Raw genomic sequence first — 20947 nt, 5'->3', positions numbered from 1 at the left:
TGTTTAATATGATCAAGTCCAATTAATTAAATCCAATTGATTCAATTAAATTGCAATCTAATTGCAATTATTCCTTTTTCAACTCACTAACTTTTAGCGGGTTACACCAATTATCAATCAAATTGATAATTATGAATTATTTGTGATTCTAAATCACAATTCAACCATCGGATTGGTCAATACTTCTAATATGTGTGATCCCATAGGTTCCATTCTGTCTGGTAGTAAGATATATTGCGATCTCTATCACAATATCATTGAAAATTTCTTTCAATGGGTCGGAACAATTTCAACTCAACTCACCAGGGATCATCGATCATCAAGATAGTCCCTGTGAGTCTCACCATCTACCAGTGACACCTAGCAGCATGTAGTGGCAACCCAGTAGAATGGAATGATGAACCTCTAGGTGCAGTTATCGTATGATACAGTCCTATCATGGATCTCTATAGGACGGAGGTCATGGATAACTCGTCAAATCCCATCGTCTGTCATATGTCTAGATTTATTCGACTTAAGTTCGAGAATGGAAAACTTACTCCACTGTATATACTGTCCCGGCCGAGGTCTTACGAATTTAGTCTTATAAATCATATAGGATCACTCCTTATCTACCAAGGTCGATAGATTCCTTATAGGTGCATACCCTACTCCTACAGTGAACCTACTGCACACCACAAGGACCCATATGGCTAGAGACAATGTATACGTGCAGTCAAACTACAGCAACCTCACTGTGAATTGCCGAAGCACCGCAGGTCAAAGAACCAGTCACACTACTACAACATCAAGTAAGTCACTGATGAGTATATAGACATTCAAGTGACTTCTTGTCTTGGTCATGCTTAGTACCCTTGTTTTCTAACAATTATCTGCACTATCACTTCAGTGTTCCTACACTGTGGATTCGAGATTCGTCTATCCATAAGAAAAGTGATCTATGCACTGATCTCATCGGATCGATCACCTGATGATCCATCGATCAGGAACATTTATAAATTAATCACCAATAATACATGGCTCAAATTCTCAACTCTTGAGAATATGCATCATCTTATTAATTTTTTGGGCGATTTATAGACACATACATAATATGAATGAAAAAGATGCCCATTTATTAATCAATAATAATAAAGTCAAGTACAAAACTATGTTCCAGAATTAATAATGTGTCAGCCAGATTGGCTTCTAGGGCATAAATCTAACAGGAGGCACAGATCCAGGCTGGCATGCGGGCGAGTCTGGATGATCGGTGGCAGCAGGAGTAGGTGGCGAGGCATCGGGCTCGATTTGGGCCTCCGTTTTTCGAGTCGGGCGCCGGTTCTGGTGGAAGCAGATAAGATCCAAAGTTTCAAAGGACAACCTCAGTCAGGGAGGGCGAGGGCAGAGGACGTGGCCGGATTGTATCTATCCTGAGTGGTTTTGGTAGCTGAAAGAAGTCTTCTGGAGAGATTCCACCAAAAGCGTCAATCCACGATGTAGATCCGCATGCCTTTCCGAGGAGAGATTCGAAGCAGCAAAGGGTAGACACAATGTGGAAGGAGTAGAAGGTTATGTGGCGAGCTATTGGATCCTGATTCCACTTCAACCACATCCCAGTGAATGCTGCAGACAAGAGATACTACAAGTCTGCCATTTCCGCCATACAGTCTGCCGGTCTCGGTGTCGATCCTCCAGGCCCGAAGGACATCTACGGTGAGCTTCTTGACAATAATGAGGAGCTACAGAATTGGATTAGCTCATATAAGAGCAAGTGGCCCACATATGGGCTTACTCTGATGTGTGATGGTTGGACCGGTCCGACAAAGCGGGACATCAACTTTCTGACATACTGTGATACGAAGACCTTCCACAACTTTCCAATGGAGCGGCGACCATAAATTTTTTGGATCCCATGTGCTGCACATTGCATCGATCTTATCTTGATGGACATTGGAAAGCTCCGTAGGGTGCAACATATGGTAGAGATAGCCCAACGCATCACCAGGTATATTTATAGCCATACTTGGGTTCTTTCATGGATGAGAAAGTATACACGGAGGAGAGATTCTGAGACCAGAAGTCACACGGTTTGCTACGAACTACATTGCACTTGATAGCCTTATCGAGAAGAAAGGAGCCCTACGTCAGATGTTTGTCAGTCCCGAGAGGCAGAAAAGTAGATATGCCTAGGCCGACACTGAAGGAAGCAGGATGGAAGACTTGGTAAGCAGGCAGTCATTCTGGCAGCGGGCTAATGCGATAGTCAAGGCTATCAAACCATTATATGAAGTGCTGCGGGCCGTGGATAGCGAGAGGTACCCCAGATGGGCTTTTTATATCACATGATGGAGAAGGCAAATGCTCAAATCATGGAGGCAGATGTAGCCCATGCCCACGAGTACATCGACATCATTGAGCGGCGGTGGAGAGCCCAAATGGATAGAAAATTGCATCTAGCAGGTAAGCGATAATATTGATAATTATACTGATGGATATATTTGTATAATTATACTAAGATGGTGTCGTCTATGTGCAGCACACTACCTGAATCCCTGGTTCCAGTACGAGAGTGGAATTGGTATGGATGATGAACTTCTTGATGCTCTGCGTAATGTTATTTATAAGATGGAGCCTGATCCAGAAGTCGCCGCGTCATGTATAGAAGAGGTAACTATGATTTAGTAGCATATGTAAATATATCGGATCTTATATTATTAACATACTACAACAAGCTTCTTTTCACTTTCCAAATTATTTAGAGAGGGCAGCCATAGCTTTGGACAGCGACCAGCTGTCGTGAGCAAGACAACTATGAATTCAGGTACAATACAAATCTGCAAGACATTTTTGCAGCTGAGTTATCTTCAACTATGAGGCCATCATATATGTAAAATGTAATTATCTTCAATATTTTTGCAGCTGAATGGTGGATTCATTTTGGTGGATCCACAAAAAATCTTAAGCGGATAGCTATCCGGATGCTCTCCCAAACGGTCTCCTCGAGTGGCTATGAGCGCGACTAGTCCACCTTCGCCCTCATCTACAGCAAATAGAGGAACCGTTTGACACAAAAGCACCTCAACGACCTAGTTTATGTACACTACAATCTGCGGTTGAGGCTAAAATGCATTCAGAAGAAAGTGGAGCTCAAGTATGTAGATCTCATCTATAGGACTTTTACAGATGATGATGATAATCCTATGCTCGACTGGCTTGTGGTCCAGCAGCAGGAGCCCGAGCTTGATGAGCCAGGATCGTCTCGACGACCAGCCAGCATCATAGCCACCGAGGCTATGGTCGATCCACAGCAATGGGCTGAGCGCAACATTCCACACACTCCTACAGCTGATAGGACGTGGCTAGAGGGGAGCCAATCACCACATGACTGGTACGACGCTTTCGTTCAGAGATATGATCTTCTCATGCGAGGACGAGGACGCTCTAGTACCCAGTCTACTCGATCAGGAGGGCGTCAATCCCAGCAAACGAGAAAAGGAAAGGACCCCAATGGAGAGTGTCGAGGAGGAGACTTGGACCAGCAGCGATGAAGGTTCTGGTGGTGATGGATCTACTAGCTATGGAGGGAGTGGAGGACAGTATGATACTACTTATGAGACAGCCGGAGAAAGGTTTTCGATACACCGGTGAGTTCCAGTTTACACATGCTACACAAGATACGGATCATGGTAGGCCGTCTGATATAGGCCGGTCGGATATTATTGCATATCGAAAACGGGCTCCTCGAGGTCGTTCAAGAGGGCAAGATGCAGCTGCAGATGACCTCCCATGTGGAGTAGGATCCATTGATGTATCAAGTTCCGAGTCTTCCTATTATCCGCGGCCTCAGCCAGCCTATGGATATGGTACATCGGAGTCATCTTCCGGTGACTACTACTTTGTGCAGCCCGGAGGGTCTTACGTGTCGGATTTTGGTGCCGACATATTCGGATGGGCCCCTTCACAGCCATATTATCAAGACACCTCTCAGAGCCAGAGCTTCAGTGAGAGATCCGAGAGTTCTTATGACCGGACGCGCATTCCTCAGGGATTGAGCATACAAGACTACAATGCCGCTTGGTTAGAGGGATGGGTTGATTTGCCTCCATATTATGCTGATGATCCAGATATCGCCGAGAAACATCGCCACTCGACCCGATTTTAGATATAGTACTTTAAATGCATGTAATTGATTGTATCTTAATTTGAAGATATTTTATATTCTTCATCTCATTATTTGAATCATTTGGAAGTAATAAGATGCATCATCTAGTTTAGACCTTAAACATCAAAAAAATATCCAAAAGTGAGAGAACTCCCCCTCCCCCCCCAAAAAAAACGACAACGGGGTCGAAACCAGGCCGAACCAGCCCCATCGGTACGGTATTGGTTCGGCTCGATTCGGCACCGGTACCGTACCGGTACCGGAGTCGATCGGTACGTCGGTACACTCGGTACCGCGTACCTTGCTTACCAGTGAGTCGGTGACCGGAGCCGTGGAGAGTTGCTGGCCGGTGGAGAAGGACGCGAAGAGCCGCCGGTCGGTCGTTGAAGAGGCGATGGCACCGAGAGGAGGCGATGACACCGAGAGGAGGCGGTGGCTACGCGGAAAGGGGAGCGGCTCTCAGCGAGTGAACGGGGGGTTTAGGGTTTCTTAAGTCTTAACTTTATATATATATTATCGGGCCGCTTTTCTTGCCCAGGTCGGACCCATAGGTCTTTTTTTAATGCCCAAGCCCGAAAAATTCCGGGCCGAGCTGGGCGGGCCAGAAGGCCCGTGATCAGCTCTAGTTCTAACCTCTTAAATCATGGAACAAAGGTATCCTTGTGGTTGGAACTGCGGAAAATCGGAGGGAGACCCCGACGACAAGCACCAGAGGCGGATACAACTAAAATCGAAAGGAAACAGGGTCGGTTTCCGAAAATAGGAAAAAACAGGGTGTTGCCTTTCTCGGCCAAATTCTGGCGATCACCAGCCGGAATCAAAGTTCTAAGGAATCCGAAAGAAAGAGAGGAAGGATAAATCAAGGGTGGCAGGGTCCTTACCGGTTTTCCGGAGGCTTTTATCCGCGGTGACAGTGTGAACGATGATCGACGCCCGGAGAGGAAAATCAAAGAGATCTCCGGCAAAGGGCTTCGATCAAGGCTGCAAACTCCGATGGGGTGGAAGAGGGACCGGGGAGGGTATCTAAATAACCTCGGTCGTGACCGGAATCCGACGTCGGATTCCGTCCGGTGATTTCAGGGAGGAGGAAGACTCCCATCGGGAGTCTCTTCGTAGCTCGCACGTGTGCAGCACGTGCATTTTTTTTCCTTTGTTTTTTTCATTTGGGCCAAAATGGCTGGGAAGGTCAAGTGGACCGGGCCAATCTACTGGGTTTTACATGTTATATGTATGATTTTAATTCAGATTCTTTTACAAATGACAGCCTACATGTCTCAATCCCCTTTTTTGTATTTTGTCTCTACCTATCCCGTGGATTAGTTTCTAGAAAAAGCATACAATAGAAATTTCTATAGCAGATGATAGAGAGACGGTCTCTCATCCTAATTTACTAATCACCTGAATTTTCTTGCCTGTAGTCATTGCTAAAATATGGTTTAAGGTTTTTCATCTTGCAATTACTCCATGCTCCATGCCTTCTTTTTCTTCATGAGTTGACACCATGTTCCATTTTTTCCCTAACTCTTATTTGGCTATTGGAGTGTCATTAATAGTCCAAGATAACTTGCGAACAAAGAAAAACAAAGGGAATGACTCTCCAAACATCTACATTATTCTGTTAGTTTTATGTTGGTTTCATTTGATTAATTTCACACTCCCATCTCTTGAAAGACCAAGGTACTTGTGGAAAGGGCAGTGTGAGGACCTATGCAGACGTGTGTTTAGTTTCTTATTGGTTATGTTTGGATAGATCTTAGGTACATATATAGGACTAAGAAACATAAATGATACCTTTTGGTTAGGCTTTTTGGACGAGACCCTGGATTGTTACAAATGGTATTTGAGCGGGCCCGACCTATGACCCATGTGGACTAAGGGACACTACAACATAGGCTTATTTGAGGTTGACTGTAGGCTGATCATAGTTCTATGATTGGGTTTGATGGGATTTAGACCCTTAGCCTGGTGAAGATGCCGGGGTTTAAATGAAAGGAGTGTAGGACCTACGCTGACATGTGTTCAGTCCCACATTAGTTATGTACTGGATAGATCTTGAGTACACATATAGGACCAAGGAACCCAAACAATACCTTCTAGCTAATCTTTTTGAGCGAGGTCTTGGTCATTATAGGCAGGCTCTTTATTTTCTCCAAATACTATTTCTTCATTTTCTAGGCTCTTATCCCCTCTAGATGAACTACCCATGCTTTTCATATGCATCTTATGCCTGATGGTAGTTTAAGTTAATAGATCAGTTGTTGCCTTGTTATTGATAGTAGATGTATTTCATAAGCGACATAAAATGTTAAAGAAGTCAAGGAATATGGAACTGGAGTGTGGAACAATTCTATGATTTTAAAAACTAGTGCAATGCGCATGCCATGCACGTGAAGGATTCTCCAATCTACACGTGTAGTGCACATGCCATGCATGTGAAGAATTCTACTATCTGTACCTTTCAATAAAGACAATCAAATTACAATAAATATTAGCTGTGCCAATCAATTTCTATGGAGCAATTAGATTTCTCTTTAAAATGACTTTTAGCTATTCACCATGATTTTAAGACCATGGTCTGCCGTACCGGTCCGGCCTGGGACCGGTACCGGATCAGCGTGGAATCCGGTACCTGTAGTTTACTGTTGAAGAACCGGTACGGGACTGGTACGGGACCGGTTCGGACCGGTACGGGACCGGTTCGGACCGGCACGCCACCGGTCCGGGCCGCCACCGGTACGCCGACCGGTACCGGTACGCCGACCGGTACCGGTACGCCGGACCTTGTTTAAGACAATATCACATAGTTCTATCAAATAAGTATTTATTAATACTTTAAATGATATGAGAATCACTTCTGTAGTTAATAATTTTGAATAAAACAAAGGAAAAAAACCGAATATTTTAAACGATTTTATTGAAGGGGAAGAATGGTTAGAGGAATAGATGTAGGAAAGAGAGGAGGCATTTACTGGATTTCACAATTTCACATTATTCTAGATTAATTAAGGATATTATGAAAAATTATGTAGAGGATAATTTAGTCAAATACATTGGTACAACCAAATCTGGGTACAACCAAACCCTCCTACTATTTGCTTTTACGAGTACTATAGATTGAAATATGTTTATATTTTTAAAGATTTGAATTCCTAATTTTCTGTTTCTAAAATTAGAGAAAAAAAAAAGAGAAAGTGATGTAAAATGGCACCTTTATTTTTTTATTTTCTCATTCTCTTTATATAAATGTAGCTTGATGCAAAGATGGGGAGGCCTATCCCCAATTTCTTTTGCATCTATTCTATTCTATTGCTTTGATAGTAGCCCTACTGCTTTTGATGCTTTCTCACCAGCTTCTGTCAAAACTTTAATAGTCTTCCATGTCAGCAAAATATGTACAATGGATTTGAATAAATTCTTACCTACTTCTCAAGAACCTATTGTGTATTATTTTCCTTTCTGGTTCTTTCAGTTCTTTTGGTCAAATAAACTTTTATACGCTTATATATGCTTGTGGCTGGTTTTGTTGGGGAATATTGAAAAATCTTCTGTTATTTCTTGAATGCTTCTATTTTTGCTTTTAAAATATTTAACGGTCATTTAATTGTTTACCCACATGCTATCTAAGGTCAGATGCTTTGAGAACCATTTTAAAAGAGGAAGGATGGCGTGCACTTTATAAAGGAATTGGACCTGGACTTTTGCTTGTATGTAGTACTATTCTTCTGTTTTAAATATTTAATTTTGTCTCAATTTTTTACATAAATTATTTTTCTATACCTATAACTGTACTTAAATTAACTTCATTTGTGACAATTAGGTTGGTGTACTGGATTTTAACTTGCCATTTGTTTCTATAAATGTGTAAGCACATTGCCAACATGTGCTTCCTTGAGATCTTTCTGAACTATTATATCATAGAGTAAGCTGCATATGTCAAATTTCGATCTGGGTCTGTCAAAATAAATTTTTTAGTGTTCTGCCATCATATCGGTACTACTGTGTAAACTATTTGTTCAATAGTAGACGACTGACACCATATTATTTATTCTATCCAGCTAGTAGTCATCTTAGAACCCAGGTACCAGAATATCTACAGGGAAGATAACAACATTTACGATGAATATATTATATTCATGCATCATAGAATAAGGTGCATATGTCAAATTTCCATCTAGGTATCTCAAAATAAATTTATTAATGATATTCTGCTTCAATATCAGTGCTATTATGTAAACTATTCGCTTGACAGTAGATGACTGATGCAATATTATTTATTCTATCCCTCTAGTAGTCATCTTAGAACACAAGTACCAGAATATCTGCAGGGAAGGTAACAAAACTAAAGACAAATATATTGAATATATTATATTGTTGCTAGCTCTAGGGATCATCTCTGCTATTTTTATGCATATTTCTGTACCTTCAACACCCAAGCCCCAAATTTGTAGTTGACAAAAACTCAGTTTTTTTTCATTTAGGAGAAAATACTAAAATTCAAATTATTTATCTGAATAAGAAGAGACATGTGGAGTTACAAATGCATTGTTAGCACATAGCAGCCTTCTGCAATAAGATGCTTGGATGGTAGGGTTTAAAAAAGTTTGATGGACTGAGGATTTTGTTGTTAGTAGAAACAGATCAGAAAGCTTTCATAATTCTGATCCCAAGTCAACAGGATGTGGTTTATCACTCATAGTGAAGACTGAAGATACAATCTATCTACTTCTCCTTTTGTCTCTTTTATTTGAGAATTTTGGCTTGGCATCATTGAATCTTTGAGAAAAAGCACCTCTCATTTTTAATGGTTTGTGTTATTGAGATTGTCTTTAAAAATAGAATATGTATCAATTAGTAAATATACTAATGACTGCATTTATTGACAATGAAAATAATGACTAGAAAAGTCATTAAATAACTTTTACTTTGGAATGCTTATTTCAAGCTGTTAGAAGTACAAAAATAATCTATTAATTTTTTTTTAATAGTTCCATAGAACATTTTTGTTTTTTCACTCTTATTGGGCAAAAAATTTCATTTCATATGCTATTCCATATTGCATAGACTGTAAAAATTATGTTACTTAGGAGCATGGCCTGTCGTACCACCCTGTACTGCCCACATAGTACCATACTGGGAGGAGACCAGTATAAAACTCAACTTCGAATTGATACACGCTCTGTACCGCCTCGTATCGAGGTGTGTATCGATCCTACCGAAGCATATCAACCTATATCGAGGCATACCGAGGTAAAAATTGAAAAAAAGGTTAAAGAGTTATTTTGATACAAGATGCGTACCGTATTGTACCACGCCAAACCGATAAGGTATTGATATGGTATCCGGTACCGAGATTTCAGACTTTGCTTAGAAATATTATAAGATGCAAATTGCTCAGTACAACTTGACATTGCCACAATTCAAATAGTGGACTATGCCAAGCAAGGTTCACCGTCTCGTTATCAGACCTCGTACCGATGCCACACTAGCACTGTGTTGATACGGTAGGTACGGGGCCTTTTCGGCGTATTGAGTGTCGGTACGCCATCTGTACCGGATACTGGTACCGAACCGGTTTGGTACAACCTATACCATCGGATTCGGGCCGGTATAGTGAACCATGATGCCAAGTCTAATTACATCCATCAACTATACAATGATGCTTTCAAGCCATGGAAGTACATTGCAATGTTAGATTCTAGCTGCATGACATTGTCATCAAAATTAATAATGAAGTTGGAGATTTGATATTTATGGATGGTCAGGTCTGTTTCAATATTCTATATTCTCAAAAAACTCTAAAATTCTAAATTGTTGTTCAGGCATGCAAAGCAACTCACACACATTTCACATCTTGATGATCCTCTGCCTACTATTCCTTATTACTTTTGTTTTTTATTGTTAAATAGTGGCAATATTATTTATATAACATGATTATTTATGCAAATATCACTTTATAAAAATATAAAACTTTGATAACTCGACATGTTATGCAAGATATAAACAAATGCTGATCAGTGGATAAGAGAAACTTAATGATTTTGCATTCAATTTTGGCCTAATTTTGGAAAAGAATATCTTAAAAATTTTGATGGAAACTTGTCAACAACATATCATAACCTCCTAGCATGCAAATGAAATAAAACCAGCATTTGTAATTAGACAACAAAATCTGAATATATCTCATTTGTAATGCATGAAATAAAATCTACTTTACCAAAAACAAGAGCTTCATTCAAAGTTTCAGACTATCTTAAGAGTTGAGAAAAGCGCACAAATTGGTTCTGTTTAGAAAGACCTCCACTTTTGGAATAGTTTTAGACACTTAATTGAATCCAAGGTTTGTCGTACCAGTCGATGTCATACTATACTAACCGTACCGTATTGAATTGATGCCGTACCATACTGAATCGGCACCATACCGTACAGGCACTCAATACACTAAACCTTACCATAGCTTACTGTGTACCAATGCTGTAATAGGATGGTACTGGTACGAGATCCGGTACCTAGACGGCGAACCTTGATTACATCTTTAATCAGTTTTTGAAAAATATTGGGTGATAAATTATCACAATTAACTGCAATTACTAAATGCTTGCAATGGAAACCAAAGATGAAAGAGTAAAAATGGATTTTGGTAGCAGAGGATGGTGAGGTATGTCCATCCTCTTCAAATGTGTGAGGAGCCTCTCATTATCATGGATTCTAGAAGTTCTTTTTTGAGAATACTTTTGTAACAAAAGGTTAAAGGACGTGCAAAGGGCCCTAGCATGATACTTTTGTGGATTCTAGTAGTTCTCTTTTGAGAATACTTTTGTAACAAAAAGTTGAAGGACATGCAATGGGCCCTGGCATGATACTTTCGCAGTGAAATATAACAAGAAGCATGGAATAGGATCGCTCTTTTTGATAGATTGCCATGAACATACAGACTACATGCATAATAAGAGAGCTATATACTTGTTAGAAGACACTTAGACCGTGAAAGGATGCGACCTCTCTGAGAAGTACTATCCTTTGCCACTTTAGTCCACATGTCTATTTATACTTTGCCTAGCTCTAACTCTCCAGCAATTGCAAGCCAACGTGATGCTCTGCTAGAAAAGCTTGTCTTACAATCCATCTTTTCTTCTCTCTCTATCTTTTGGAGAAGGAAAAATCTTAGCCCTATGGCTCTTTCTCTATGCGGTGTGTTAATTACTTGGAGAAACTCCTGGATGCCTCCTTTGCTTATAGAGGAGGGGAGGCGCCAAGGTGTCCTTAGGTAGCTCCTCAGAGTCCTTGTTGGACTCTATTAAGAGAGAGATAGGGATGAGGAGGTGGCATGCTTTTCAATGCTGCCTCCTAGGAGTCCTAGTTGGACTCCAGTTTGTGAGTATTAAGGGGTGCCGACCGCTAGGGGACACCTCTTTCTAGAAGTGCGCATGCTAAGCGCCTCTAGAAACCCTAGTAGATAGGGGGTGCTTTCCTTGGGGATGCCCCCTAGCTTCTACCTGCGTGTCAACTAGGAATGCCACAACTAGCTGGCAGTGGAAGCTGTCGCATTCTTTGGTTGGTTATCCCCACTTGGATCCTATCCAAGTGGCCGAAGGTTGACCTAAGTCTAATCTTACTCGATCGACCTAGTCTAATCCCTACACCCGGATTATTTTTTAGCCCAATTTCTTCTCCAATGAAATCCAAATCTTCTTTGATCCAGTTAGTGATAGATTAATCAACTAGAATCTTATTCTTATTGACTTGGAGACAAACGGTACATGCTAGATTGGTTGCTGGGATAGGTGGCCTTAGGTTCTTGCTTACCAAAGATCTTTCATTTCAGGTCTTCTTAGTTACACATTAGCTACATGGCCCAGCATAAGGATATGGAGCTCATATCGCATTACTGAACCTCTTGGCGAATAGGATGAAACCAGTTGGTCACAAGCTACGTCCTATGAATTTAGTCCCCTATCAATTCTATATCCCAATATGACCATTAATACTACACCGTAACCCTTAGCCATATAGTTTTGTGACCCATTGGAACCTTGGGTTGTGTCAGATATTTTCTTATAAAATAGTTCACGAGTCCCTTTTGAAAATAATTAATTATTCAACACAATTATTTTCAAAATCTTTCAAGTTACTGGGTGGCTTAGTCTAATATGTTTGATCATGGTTCTGTTCTATGTGGTACGGCTTGACTCTCATTTGCATCTAGATCCAATAAACCACTATGCTTCCTATAAGGACATAGTTCAGGGCATCATGGTCGATACACGGTCATGGCCACACATTTCCTGCTACTAAGTTCAGGTCATCATAATATTTCTTTTTGTATCTTCAACTTTGACTAATAATACATTTATAGTTGCGCCCTAATTGCTCAACTAGGTTATCCTCTCACTATACATCTCCCTCTTGTTTATTCTTATTGATATTGGTTTTCTCCAAACCATGGATGTATATCCTTTAGTTTAGTTCGGATACTTGGTTCCTTCCCCAAATACTTCTGATAAAGTTTGATGGCTATGATTATTGGAATACCTTGGCCTCTTTTATTGTTTGGTCAGTCAGCTATGGATGTCATCTTCCGCTGAGAGGTTACTAAAGGTTCAAGTATGGATAGGGCCTGGAAATTATTCTAGTGTGTTTTTGTATATCAACCCAGTGCATAATCTTTTATTTGTCAATCTGATGGGGACATCAGCTAGGTCCCCATCTTATTTGCATATTTGTTTATGTTATTTCTGGACTCATTTGCATTTTAGGGCTTATTTGTGGGTTTTATTTTGTGTAAGGGGTTTTATTTTAATTGTTCTTATTGGGCCCTATTTATAGGGAACTTTTATGTTGATTAGGGTTAATGAAGAATTAAGAATTTCCTTCCCCCACATTTTCATTTTCCTCTCCTTTCTCCTCCTCCCTTCTCCTTCTTCTCTTCTTCTTCCTCCTTCTCTTCCCCTCTTCTTCTGCTTCCATTTTAAATTTGGTTCGGCATCAACTTGGTATCAGAGCTTGGAGGGTTTTGCCCCTGCTGCCAAAGCCCCGATTCATCAGGGCCTTAGTTACTGTGGGCTGCCGTCAGGTTTTCCATCTCCCGGCTATTTCATCCAAACCGAGAGCAAAAAAAAAAAGAAAATATTCCCTCGCTCTCTCGGTTTCACAGGAAAGACAGAGGGGAACAACCCCTCGGTTTCAAAAAAGAAAAAACACACGAGGAACAGGGTTGTCGTCCCCGTTCGTCCGTCCGCTGCTACCATCGTCGCGGTTCCTCCGACGTACCCTGCCCGAGCCGCCGCTGCCCCACCACCTGCAACCACCGTCAGCCGGTGTATGGCCGAGCGTCGCCGGATTCCCAGATTTCTGTGGCCGCACGAGTACTACGCCGTACCTCGACCACGGACGCCGGAGCGTGTCGAAGGGCCACGAGCGGTTCCCGCCGCCGGAAAGAAGAAGAGCGTCACCGCTCTCCTTGCAGCCTTGTCCCTCGAACCCGCAGTCGCCACTGCGTCGGCCGCCCCGCCTGCAGCCGCCGGTCCGCCCTCCGTTCCGCACGCAGTCGCCGCTACAACCGCCGCCGCGTCCCCCGCCCCGCATCCGGTCGCCGCCGACCACGGAGCTGCGGCCGCGAACACCGTTGCCACGACGTTCGGCCATTCCGCAACCGCTGCCGTAGCGTCCGGAGCTCTCTCCTGAATCGATCGGGAGATTGAAGAAGCCAGGTAACGGGTAAGTCCTAAACCCGTTACCCACAACTCGGTAACCCGGTTCAGCGATCCATTTAAAAAAAAAAAAATTCTTTTGCACGTGAATTGCACGTGCTGGGTTTCACGATTATCGGAATGGGTTCCAACCGAAACCCGGACCCGATAACCCGAACCCGTTAAGGTTCAAAAAAAAAAAAAAAAAAAAGGAAAAATACTTACCTATGTTCTGCCGAGAGGAAACCCAGAGGGTTTCCGCCGCCGCCAATCGCCACCGCCTACGCCGCCGCCGTTGCCGAGCCGTGTCACCTCCGTCCGGACGCCGCCTACGCCGAGCGCTCCTCCGACGCATCCACCCGAGCCGTTGCCGCCCGAAGAACCTCCTGCACTGTTTCCAGCCGTCACGCCTCCGTAGCATCTTCCCGATTTCGGCCACCATCTCCGCCGTCACCTCCCTCATCTCCTCTCCCTCTCTCACTTTTCCCAAATTTCCTCCTCTCCAAAGCTCCGCCATCTTCCCCGGCCCTTCCACGCCGCCGACCACCCCTTTGTGTTCCTCCCATCCAAACCCCCCCCCCATCTCCCGTTTAGACTACACCCGAGCCCAACACCAGAGCCCCTCTTTTCCCCCACTCCACTCCAGCTACCCCATATTCACAGGTCCACCCGCTTAGCCATTCATCAGGCCCAACAAACCCGAAGCCCAACACCACAGTAACACCCCTCCTCACGGGCTTAATTCCTTAGGGCCGCGCCAACCTCGCTGCATGTTCCCCTTTTCATTACACGGGCTCAACTGCAGCCACAGGCCCGCAGACCTTTCAGGCTCATATTGTACAACTACTACAGGCCCACAGCAGCATCCTCTTAGTGTCCATTTCAACTCAACAGCTCGGATTCAGTAATCAGCCCCCACTGAGTGTCGGCACTGTGTCATCATCTCCACTGCTTGAGAAGCCACGAGCAAACGATTTTGGTCGACTACTTCACGACAGGTGATAGGTTTCTTCCTCCTTTTGTTATGTTCTAGTTCTCTTGCATGACAATCCTATTTTGAAACTTATTTTCTTGTCAAACTGCAAAACCTAGAACATTTAACACCACACCCGTCCTACCTACCATTTAAATCTAAGTATTAAATTAGCACACCTTAGCGACAGGATAGCCTCAACATCCATAGATCAGATTACTTTTGGACTTTGAATAACTGTAATACGTGTTTGCAACCTAATTTCTTATAGTGACTAATTTCCTGCCTTAATTCCGAAATAACCAAAGTGCAAATTAGTAATATTTAATTTTAAGTTATTTTGTGAAAATTTGCTGATTTCCGAATTCATAGTAGATTGCATTAGTAGGTTGTCCTGCATCACATTTGGTCAGTTAGGGTTCATTAGTAGCATTACATATCATATCACCAACTAGAGTAGTTCCTGCATGCCAACCCGTAGTGGTAGAGAGTACCTCCTCACTGACTCAGACCCCTTTACCCACCATGGACCCCAGAGTTCTACAAGATATTTTGGAACAGTTAGCTGCATTACGAGCTGATCAAGATGAATTCAAAAGAGAGATCCGTGCTCTAGTGCAACACCCTAGGACTCCTGAACCGTCAACCCCAATCGCAGCTTATCCCGAGTTTGGGTTGACCACACCACCTGTAGCTTTTCCCCATCCCCCTAGGAACCAACTTCCTCTTGATCACCAGCGTGATCTTGACGAGCGACTACTTCGTACCGTACGAGTAGATGCTCCCACATTTGCCCGAGTGTGTACCTTGATTGGAGAGCAGCCATGGATAACTATTTTGAGTGGTACGAGATGACTGATGATCGAAAAGTACGGTTTGCTAAAATGAAGCTTATTGGACAAGCTCACTGGTACTAGCATAACGTAGAACATAGGCGTGAGACCCAGAGGCTTTCACGTATCACCACCTGGGAGGATATGAAAGAAAAACTGAATGAGAAGTATCTGCCATTCTCTTACCGACAACGCCTTATGGATAGGTGGCAGAAACTAACTCAAGGAACTTCAACTGTTGCCGATTACATTGCACGATTTGAGGAGTTTCACATGAGGTGCGGTGTAATCGAAGAGGAGACTGTTACTCTTTCTAGGTTTCGGGCAGGACTCCGCGAGGAAATCCAGAAAGAATTAATCCTCCGAGAGATTACCACCCTTGGCCAGGCATACCAGTTGGCTCAAGATGTAGATAGTTTTTTACGAGTCCCTGTAGTGAGACGTACCGACTCTCGATTTTTACCTCCAGGAGCCCGACCTAATCAAAGCTATCTCCCGCAATCCAGACCACTCTCCAACCATCCTACCCAGCCCGGCTCTAGCCAAACACCGACTAGGCCGTCCCCGATGCCTGCTCAAAGTCCGTCAACTGATAAAGGAAAAGGCATATTAGGGTCCAACCCGCCCTCAAGAAGCCAAACTCAGTGTTTCAGGTGCCAAAAGTTTGGCCATATCGCGTCTCAATGTAATGCCAAGACTTATTTGATGACTGAACTGGAAGCAGGGACCCAGGAGACTGAATATGTCGAAGAAGTCTATGAACCAAACATCGAGGATTTTGTAGACAACTTTGGAGACGAACAGTCCGGGTTAGAGTTTGCCCAGCCTGCACCCCAATACGAGCCCACTGATCGGAATGAACAAAATCCTAGGCTTCATGTAGTTAGGTGTACTCTAGCCCAAACAAAAACTGAATAAGATTGGCGTAGAACCTCCCTATTTTACACGCTTATTAAGATCAATGGTAAAACATGCAAAATCTTATTTGATAGTGGGAGTTGCATCAACGCCATTGCATCTGGAGTTGTTTCTCGCCTTGGCCTGAAATCTACCCCTCATCCTAATCCATATAAAGTAGCCTGGGTAGATAAGACGTCCATTTCGGTATCGGAAAGATGCCTTGTCCCGATTCAATTTCTATCTTATAAAGACGAGATTTGGTGCGACTGCCTTCCGATGGACGTAGGTCAAGTCATTCTAGGAAGACCTTGGTTATATGATAGGGACGTCACACTTCATGGTCGGTCAAATTCGTGTAGCTTTATGTTCCAGGGTCGGAAAATTATACTGAATTCATTGCCTCCTAGAGAGCCTGGCCCTGAGAAGAAGGGTGCTACACCACGAAAAGACGAGTCACTTCACATCATTACTTCGAAAGAGGTAATAAAAGATATCGAGAGCCACTCACCTGTGTTCGCCCTTGTGGCTAGAGTTATCAATGGGGAGAAAAATGCCGAGCATCCGGCCGCCGTAGTTCCCCTGTTGGAGGAGTTTCACTCTGTTTTTCCAAATGATCTTCTAGCTGCACTCCCCCCGATGCGTGATATCCAGCACGTAATTGATCTCATTCCTGGAGCGTCATTGCCAAATCTTCCCTATCATAGACTCAACCCAAACGAGCACACTGAACTGAAACGTCAAGTTGACGAACTCTTCACTCGAGGGTATATTCGTGAGAGTCTGAGTCCCTGTGCTGTACCTGCACTCCTCACTCCCAAGAAAGATGGCTCTTGGAGGATGTGCGTCGATAGCCGTGCTATTAATAAAATCACGGTTAAGTATCGTTTTCCTATTCCTAGGCTTGACGACCTTTTAGACTATATGTCTGGTGCTACAGTTTTTTCCAAGATCGACTTAAAGAGTGGGTACCACCAGATTCGGATTCGTCCTGGGGATGAATGGAAAACTGCATTCAAAACCAAAGATGGACTCTACGAATGGTTAGTAATGCCTTTCGGATTAACAAATGCTCCAAGTACTTTTATGAGGGTGATGACACAGATTTTTCGACCTTTCTTGAATAAATTTGTCGTTGTATATTTTGATGACATCCTCATCTATAGTCAAACTCAAGAGCTCCATCTATCACACTTAAGGCAGGTCTGTGACGTCCTGCGGCGAGAAAGCTTCTTTGCAAACCCTAAGAAGTGTGCCTTCCTGACTGATCACGTCACTTTCTTAGGGTTCATAGTGTCTTCCAAGGGTGTCTCCGCTGATCCAGAAAAAGTAAGCGCGATAGTCGATTGGCCTGGCCCAAGACCCTAGCAGAAGTACGTAGTTTTCATGGTCTGGCTACTTTCTATCGTCGCTTCATTAGAAATTTTAGTTCGATAATCTCTCCCATTACAGATTGCATGAAGAAAGGAGACTTTATCTGGACTAAGTCAGCATCCCAGGCATTTAAAGATATTAAACATAAGATGACCGAAGCACCTGTCTTGCGCCTCCCCGATTTCACTAAGGTATTCGAGGTCGCATGTGATGCCTCTGGCGTTGGCATAGGTGGTGTGTTAAGCCAAGAAGGTCACCCTGTCGCGTTCTTTAGCGAAAAGTTAAGTGACGGCAGGTTGCGTTATTCCACTTATGATAAGGAATTCTATGCGGTAGTGCAAACTTTACGACATTGGCGACACTATTTGCTACCGCAAGAATTTGTCCTGTATTCAGACCATGAGGCTTTAAAGTATCTCAATTCTCAAAAGAAACTAAACCTTCGACACGGCCGATGGATTGAGTTTCTGCAAGCCTATACTTTTGTGCTGAAACATAAAGCTGGAGTTGAGAACAAGGCTGCTGATGCGCTCAGTCGACGGATCTTCCTCCTATCCGTGATGAGCACTGAAGTAATTGGTTTTGAAAGGATCAGGGAACAATATACCACCTGTCCAGATTTTAATGATGTATACCTGACCTTACGCGATGGAGTAGAGAGAGAGCAAGATGATTTCTTTTTACAAGATGATTATCTCTTTCGCTCCGACCGATTGTGTATTCCTCGAACCTCATTGAGAGATTTTCTAGTATGGGAAGTACACGCTGGAGGACTGTCTGGGCATTTTGGGAGAGACAAAACTATTGAAATGGTGGAAAGACGTTTCTTCTGGCCGAGTCTCAAGAGAGACGTGGCCAAAATTGTCGCTCAGTGTCGCACATGTCAACTAGCCAAACAACGTAAACAGAACACTGGGCTTTACACTCCACTACCTGTTCCTGATTGTCCGTGGCTTGATGTTAGCATGGATTTTGTGTTGGGGCTTCCACGTACCTCGACCAAACACGATTCCATTTTTGTAGTGGTAGACCGATTCTCTAAAATGGCTCATTTTCTCCCATGTTCTAAGACTTCCGATGCTTCTAGGATTGCGAAACTCTATTTTGACGACGTCGTTCGACTACATGGCCTCCCAAAATCTATTGTGTCCGATAGGGATGTTAAATTTATGAGCTATTTTTGGAAAACTCTTTGGCACATGATGGGTACCAAATCAAAATTTTTCTCTGCCTATCATCCCCAAACTGATGGCCAGACCGAAGTTGTCAACCGAAGTCTAGGGAATCTTTTAAGATGTCTGGTAGGTGAGCATGCTAGGACTTGGGATCTCGTGTTACCAACTGCCGACTTTGCATATAATAGTTCGGTCAATAGGACCTTAGGCATGAGTCCTTTTGAAGTGGTGCATGGATATAAACCTAGGCAACCCATAGACTTGATTCCCATGTCTCATCAACATAGAGTCTCTGAGTCTGCACAATCATTTGCTTCACACCTGCATTCATTGCATCAGGAGATCAGCAAACATATTCACTCTAATAACTTAAAATATAAATCCCTTGCTGATTTGCACAGACATTATAAAGAATTGAATGTAGGCGATTCTGTCATGGTAAGAATTAGACCTGAACGACTCCCTTCGGGGACGTTCAAAAAGTTGCAATCTCGTAGTGCGGAACCGTTCAAAGTACTAAAGAAAATCAGTTCGAATGCTTATGTTGTAGATCTTCCTGAAGACTATGGGATTAGTGCGACATTTAATATTGAAGATTTAGTCCCATACAAGAAATCAACATTCATTACTTCTGACCCTTTTGTTGATACCTCCACTGTTGTTGATCACCCTGATCTAGCACCTGCTAGTGAGCCTCCACCTCCACAGTTTCATGCACGCAGAGAACACATAGAACATATATTAGATGAGCAGGTTATATCTACCAGGAGAGGAAGCTACCAACGTTACCTTGTTCGGTGGAAAGGTCGACCCAAATCAGATGTGTCGTGGATTTCGCGAGCTGAGTTGCAGCGCCTTGACCTGGATCTTCTGGAGCAGTACGACAGCCGACCCGATCTACACTCGACGGGGTCGAGTTTTTCTCACCCGGGAGGAGTTGATGGGGACATCAACTAGGTCCCCATCTTATTTGCATATTTGTTTATGTTATTTCTGGACTCATTTGCATTTTAGGGCTTATTTGTGGGTTTTATTTTGTATAAGGGGTTTTATTTTAATTGTTCTTATTGGGCCCTATTTATAGGGAACTTTTATGTTGATTAGGGTTAATGAAGAATTAAGAATTTCCTTCCCCCACGTTTTCCTCTCCTTTCTCCTCCTCCCTTCTCCTTCTTCTCTTCTTCTTCCTCCTTCTCTTCCCCTCTTCTTCTGCTTCCATTTTAAATTTGGTTCGGCATCACAATCCCTCCCTATAACTGCTTTTGCTCTATGCTGTTCTATGCATCTTTTTGATTTGGTGTCCATTTAAAGGCAAATGGTTTAGTACTGGTTATAACAATTTGCGAAGAGAGGAAAGGGCCATATCTAGAGTTTTTTTTCCTTTCATTTTGGTAATGTTTTGTAACCTTGACCTGCTGTTGTTCATACTGTTCTCCAATGTATCTAGCACAAATAAGTGGTCAAACACTCAAATTGACAGTTTTATCAAAGAAGGTAGAATGTTAGAAGTTGAAATTAACAACCAATGTTATTGGCACTATGTGATTGGTTTAAATGACTCTGTTGCAGCCTAATGGTGAGCAACCTCTAACTTATGTTTCTGAAAATAGTGAAAAACAAATTCGAGGAGAGAAAATTTATTATATGGCATAAGCTTACTATTTTAATGAGACGACTAGAAATGTATTGGTTTGGCTAAGCAATTTGTCACATATCCTGCACCAAAGTCAATTGTTCCTTAGAAACCCCAAAGTATTGTTTTGACACCTATCTCAACTTTAAGGCTGACCAGGGACGGCAGAATCGTCCCGAACCGGATGGTTCCGGCCATTCCGAGCCGTACCCACTGGTATGGTTCCGGCAAT

The 20947-nt window shown here is 42.8% G+C and overlaps 1 protein-coding gene across 2 annotated transcripts in view; it reads left to right on the top strand.

The window, feature by feature from the left end:
- The window catches only part of LOC103723150 (folate transporter 1, chloroplastic), a 100505-nt gene that overhangs the window by 47950 nt on the left and 31608 nt on the right, over window positions 1–20947 (top strand). For both annotated transcript variants that reach the window (XM_008813972.3, XM_008813971.3), the window contains exon 6: window positions 7775–7848. In XM_008813972.3, the coding sequence (XP_008812194.1) occupies window positions 7775–7848 (74 nt within the window). The remainder of the gene's footprint in view (window positions 1–7774; window positions 7849–20947) is intronic.

The sequence above is a fragment of the Phoenix dactylifera genome, unplaced genomic scaffold, assembly GCF_009389715.1.
Source record: "Phoenix dactylifera cultivar Barhee BC4 unplaced genomic scaffold, palm_55x_up_171113_PBpolish2nd_filt_p 000182F, whole genome shotgun sequence".
Lineage (NCBI taxonomy): Eukaryota > Viridiplantae > Streptophyta > Magnoliopsida > Arecales > Arecaceae > Phoenix > Phoenix dactylifera.
This window is presented reverse-complemented; position numbering and strand designations above follow the sequence as displayed.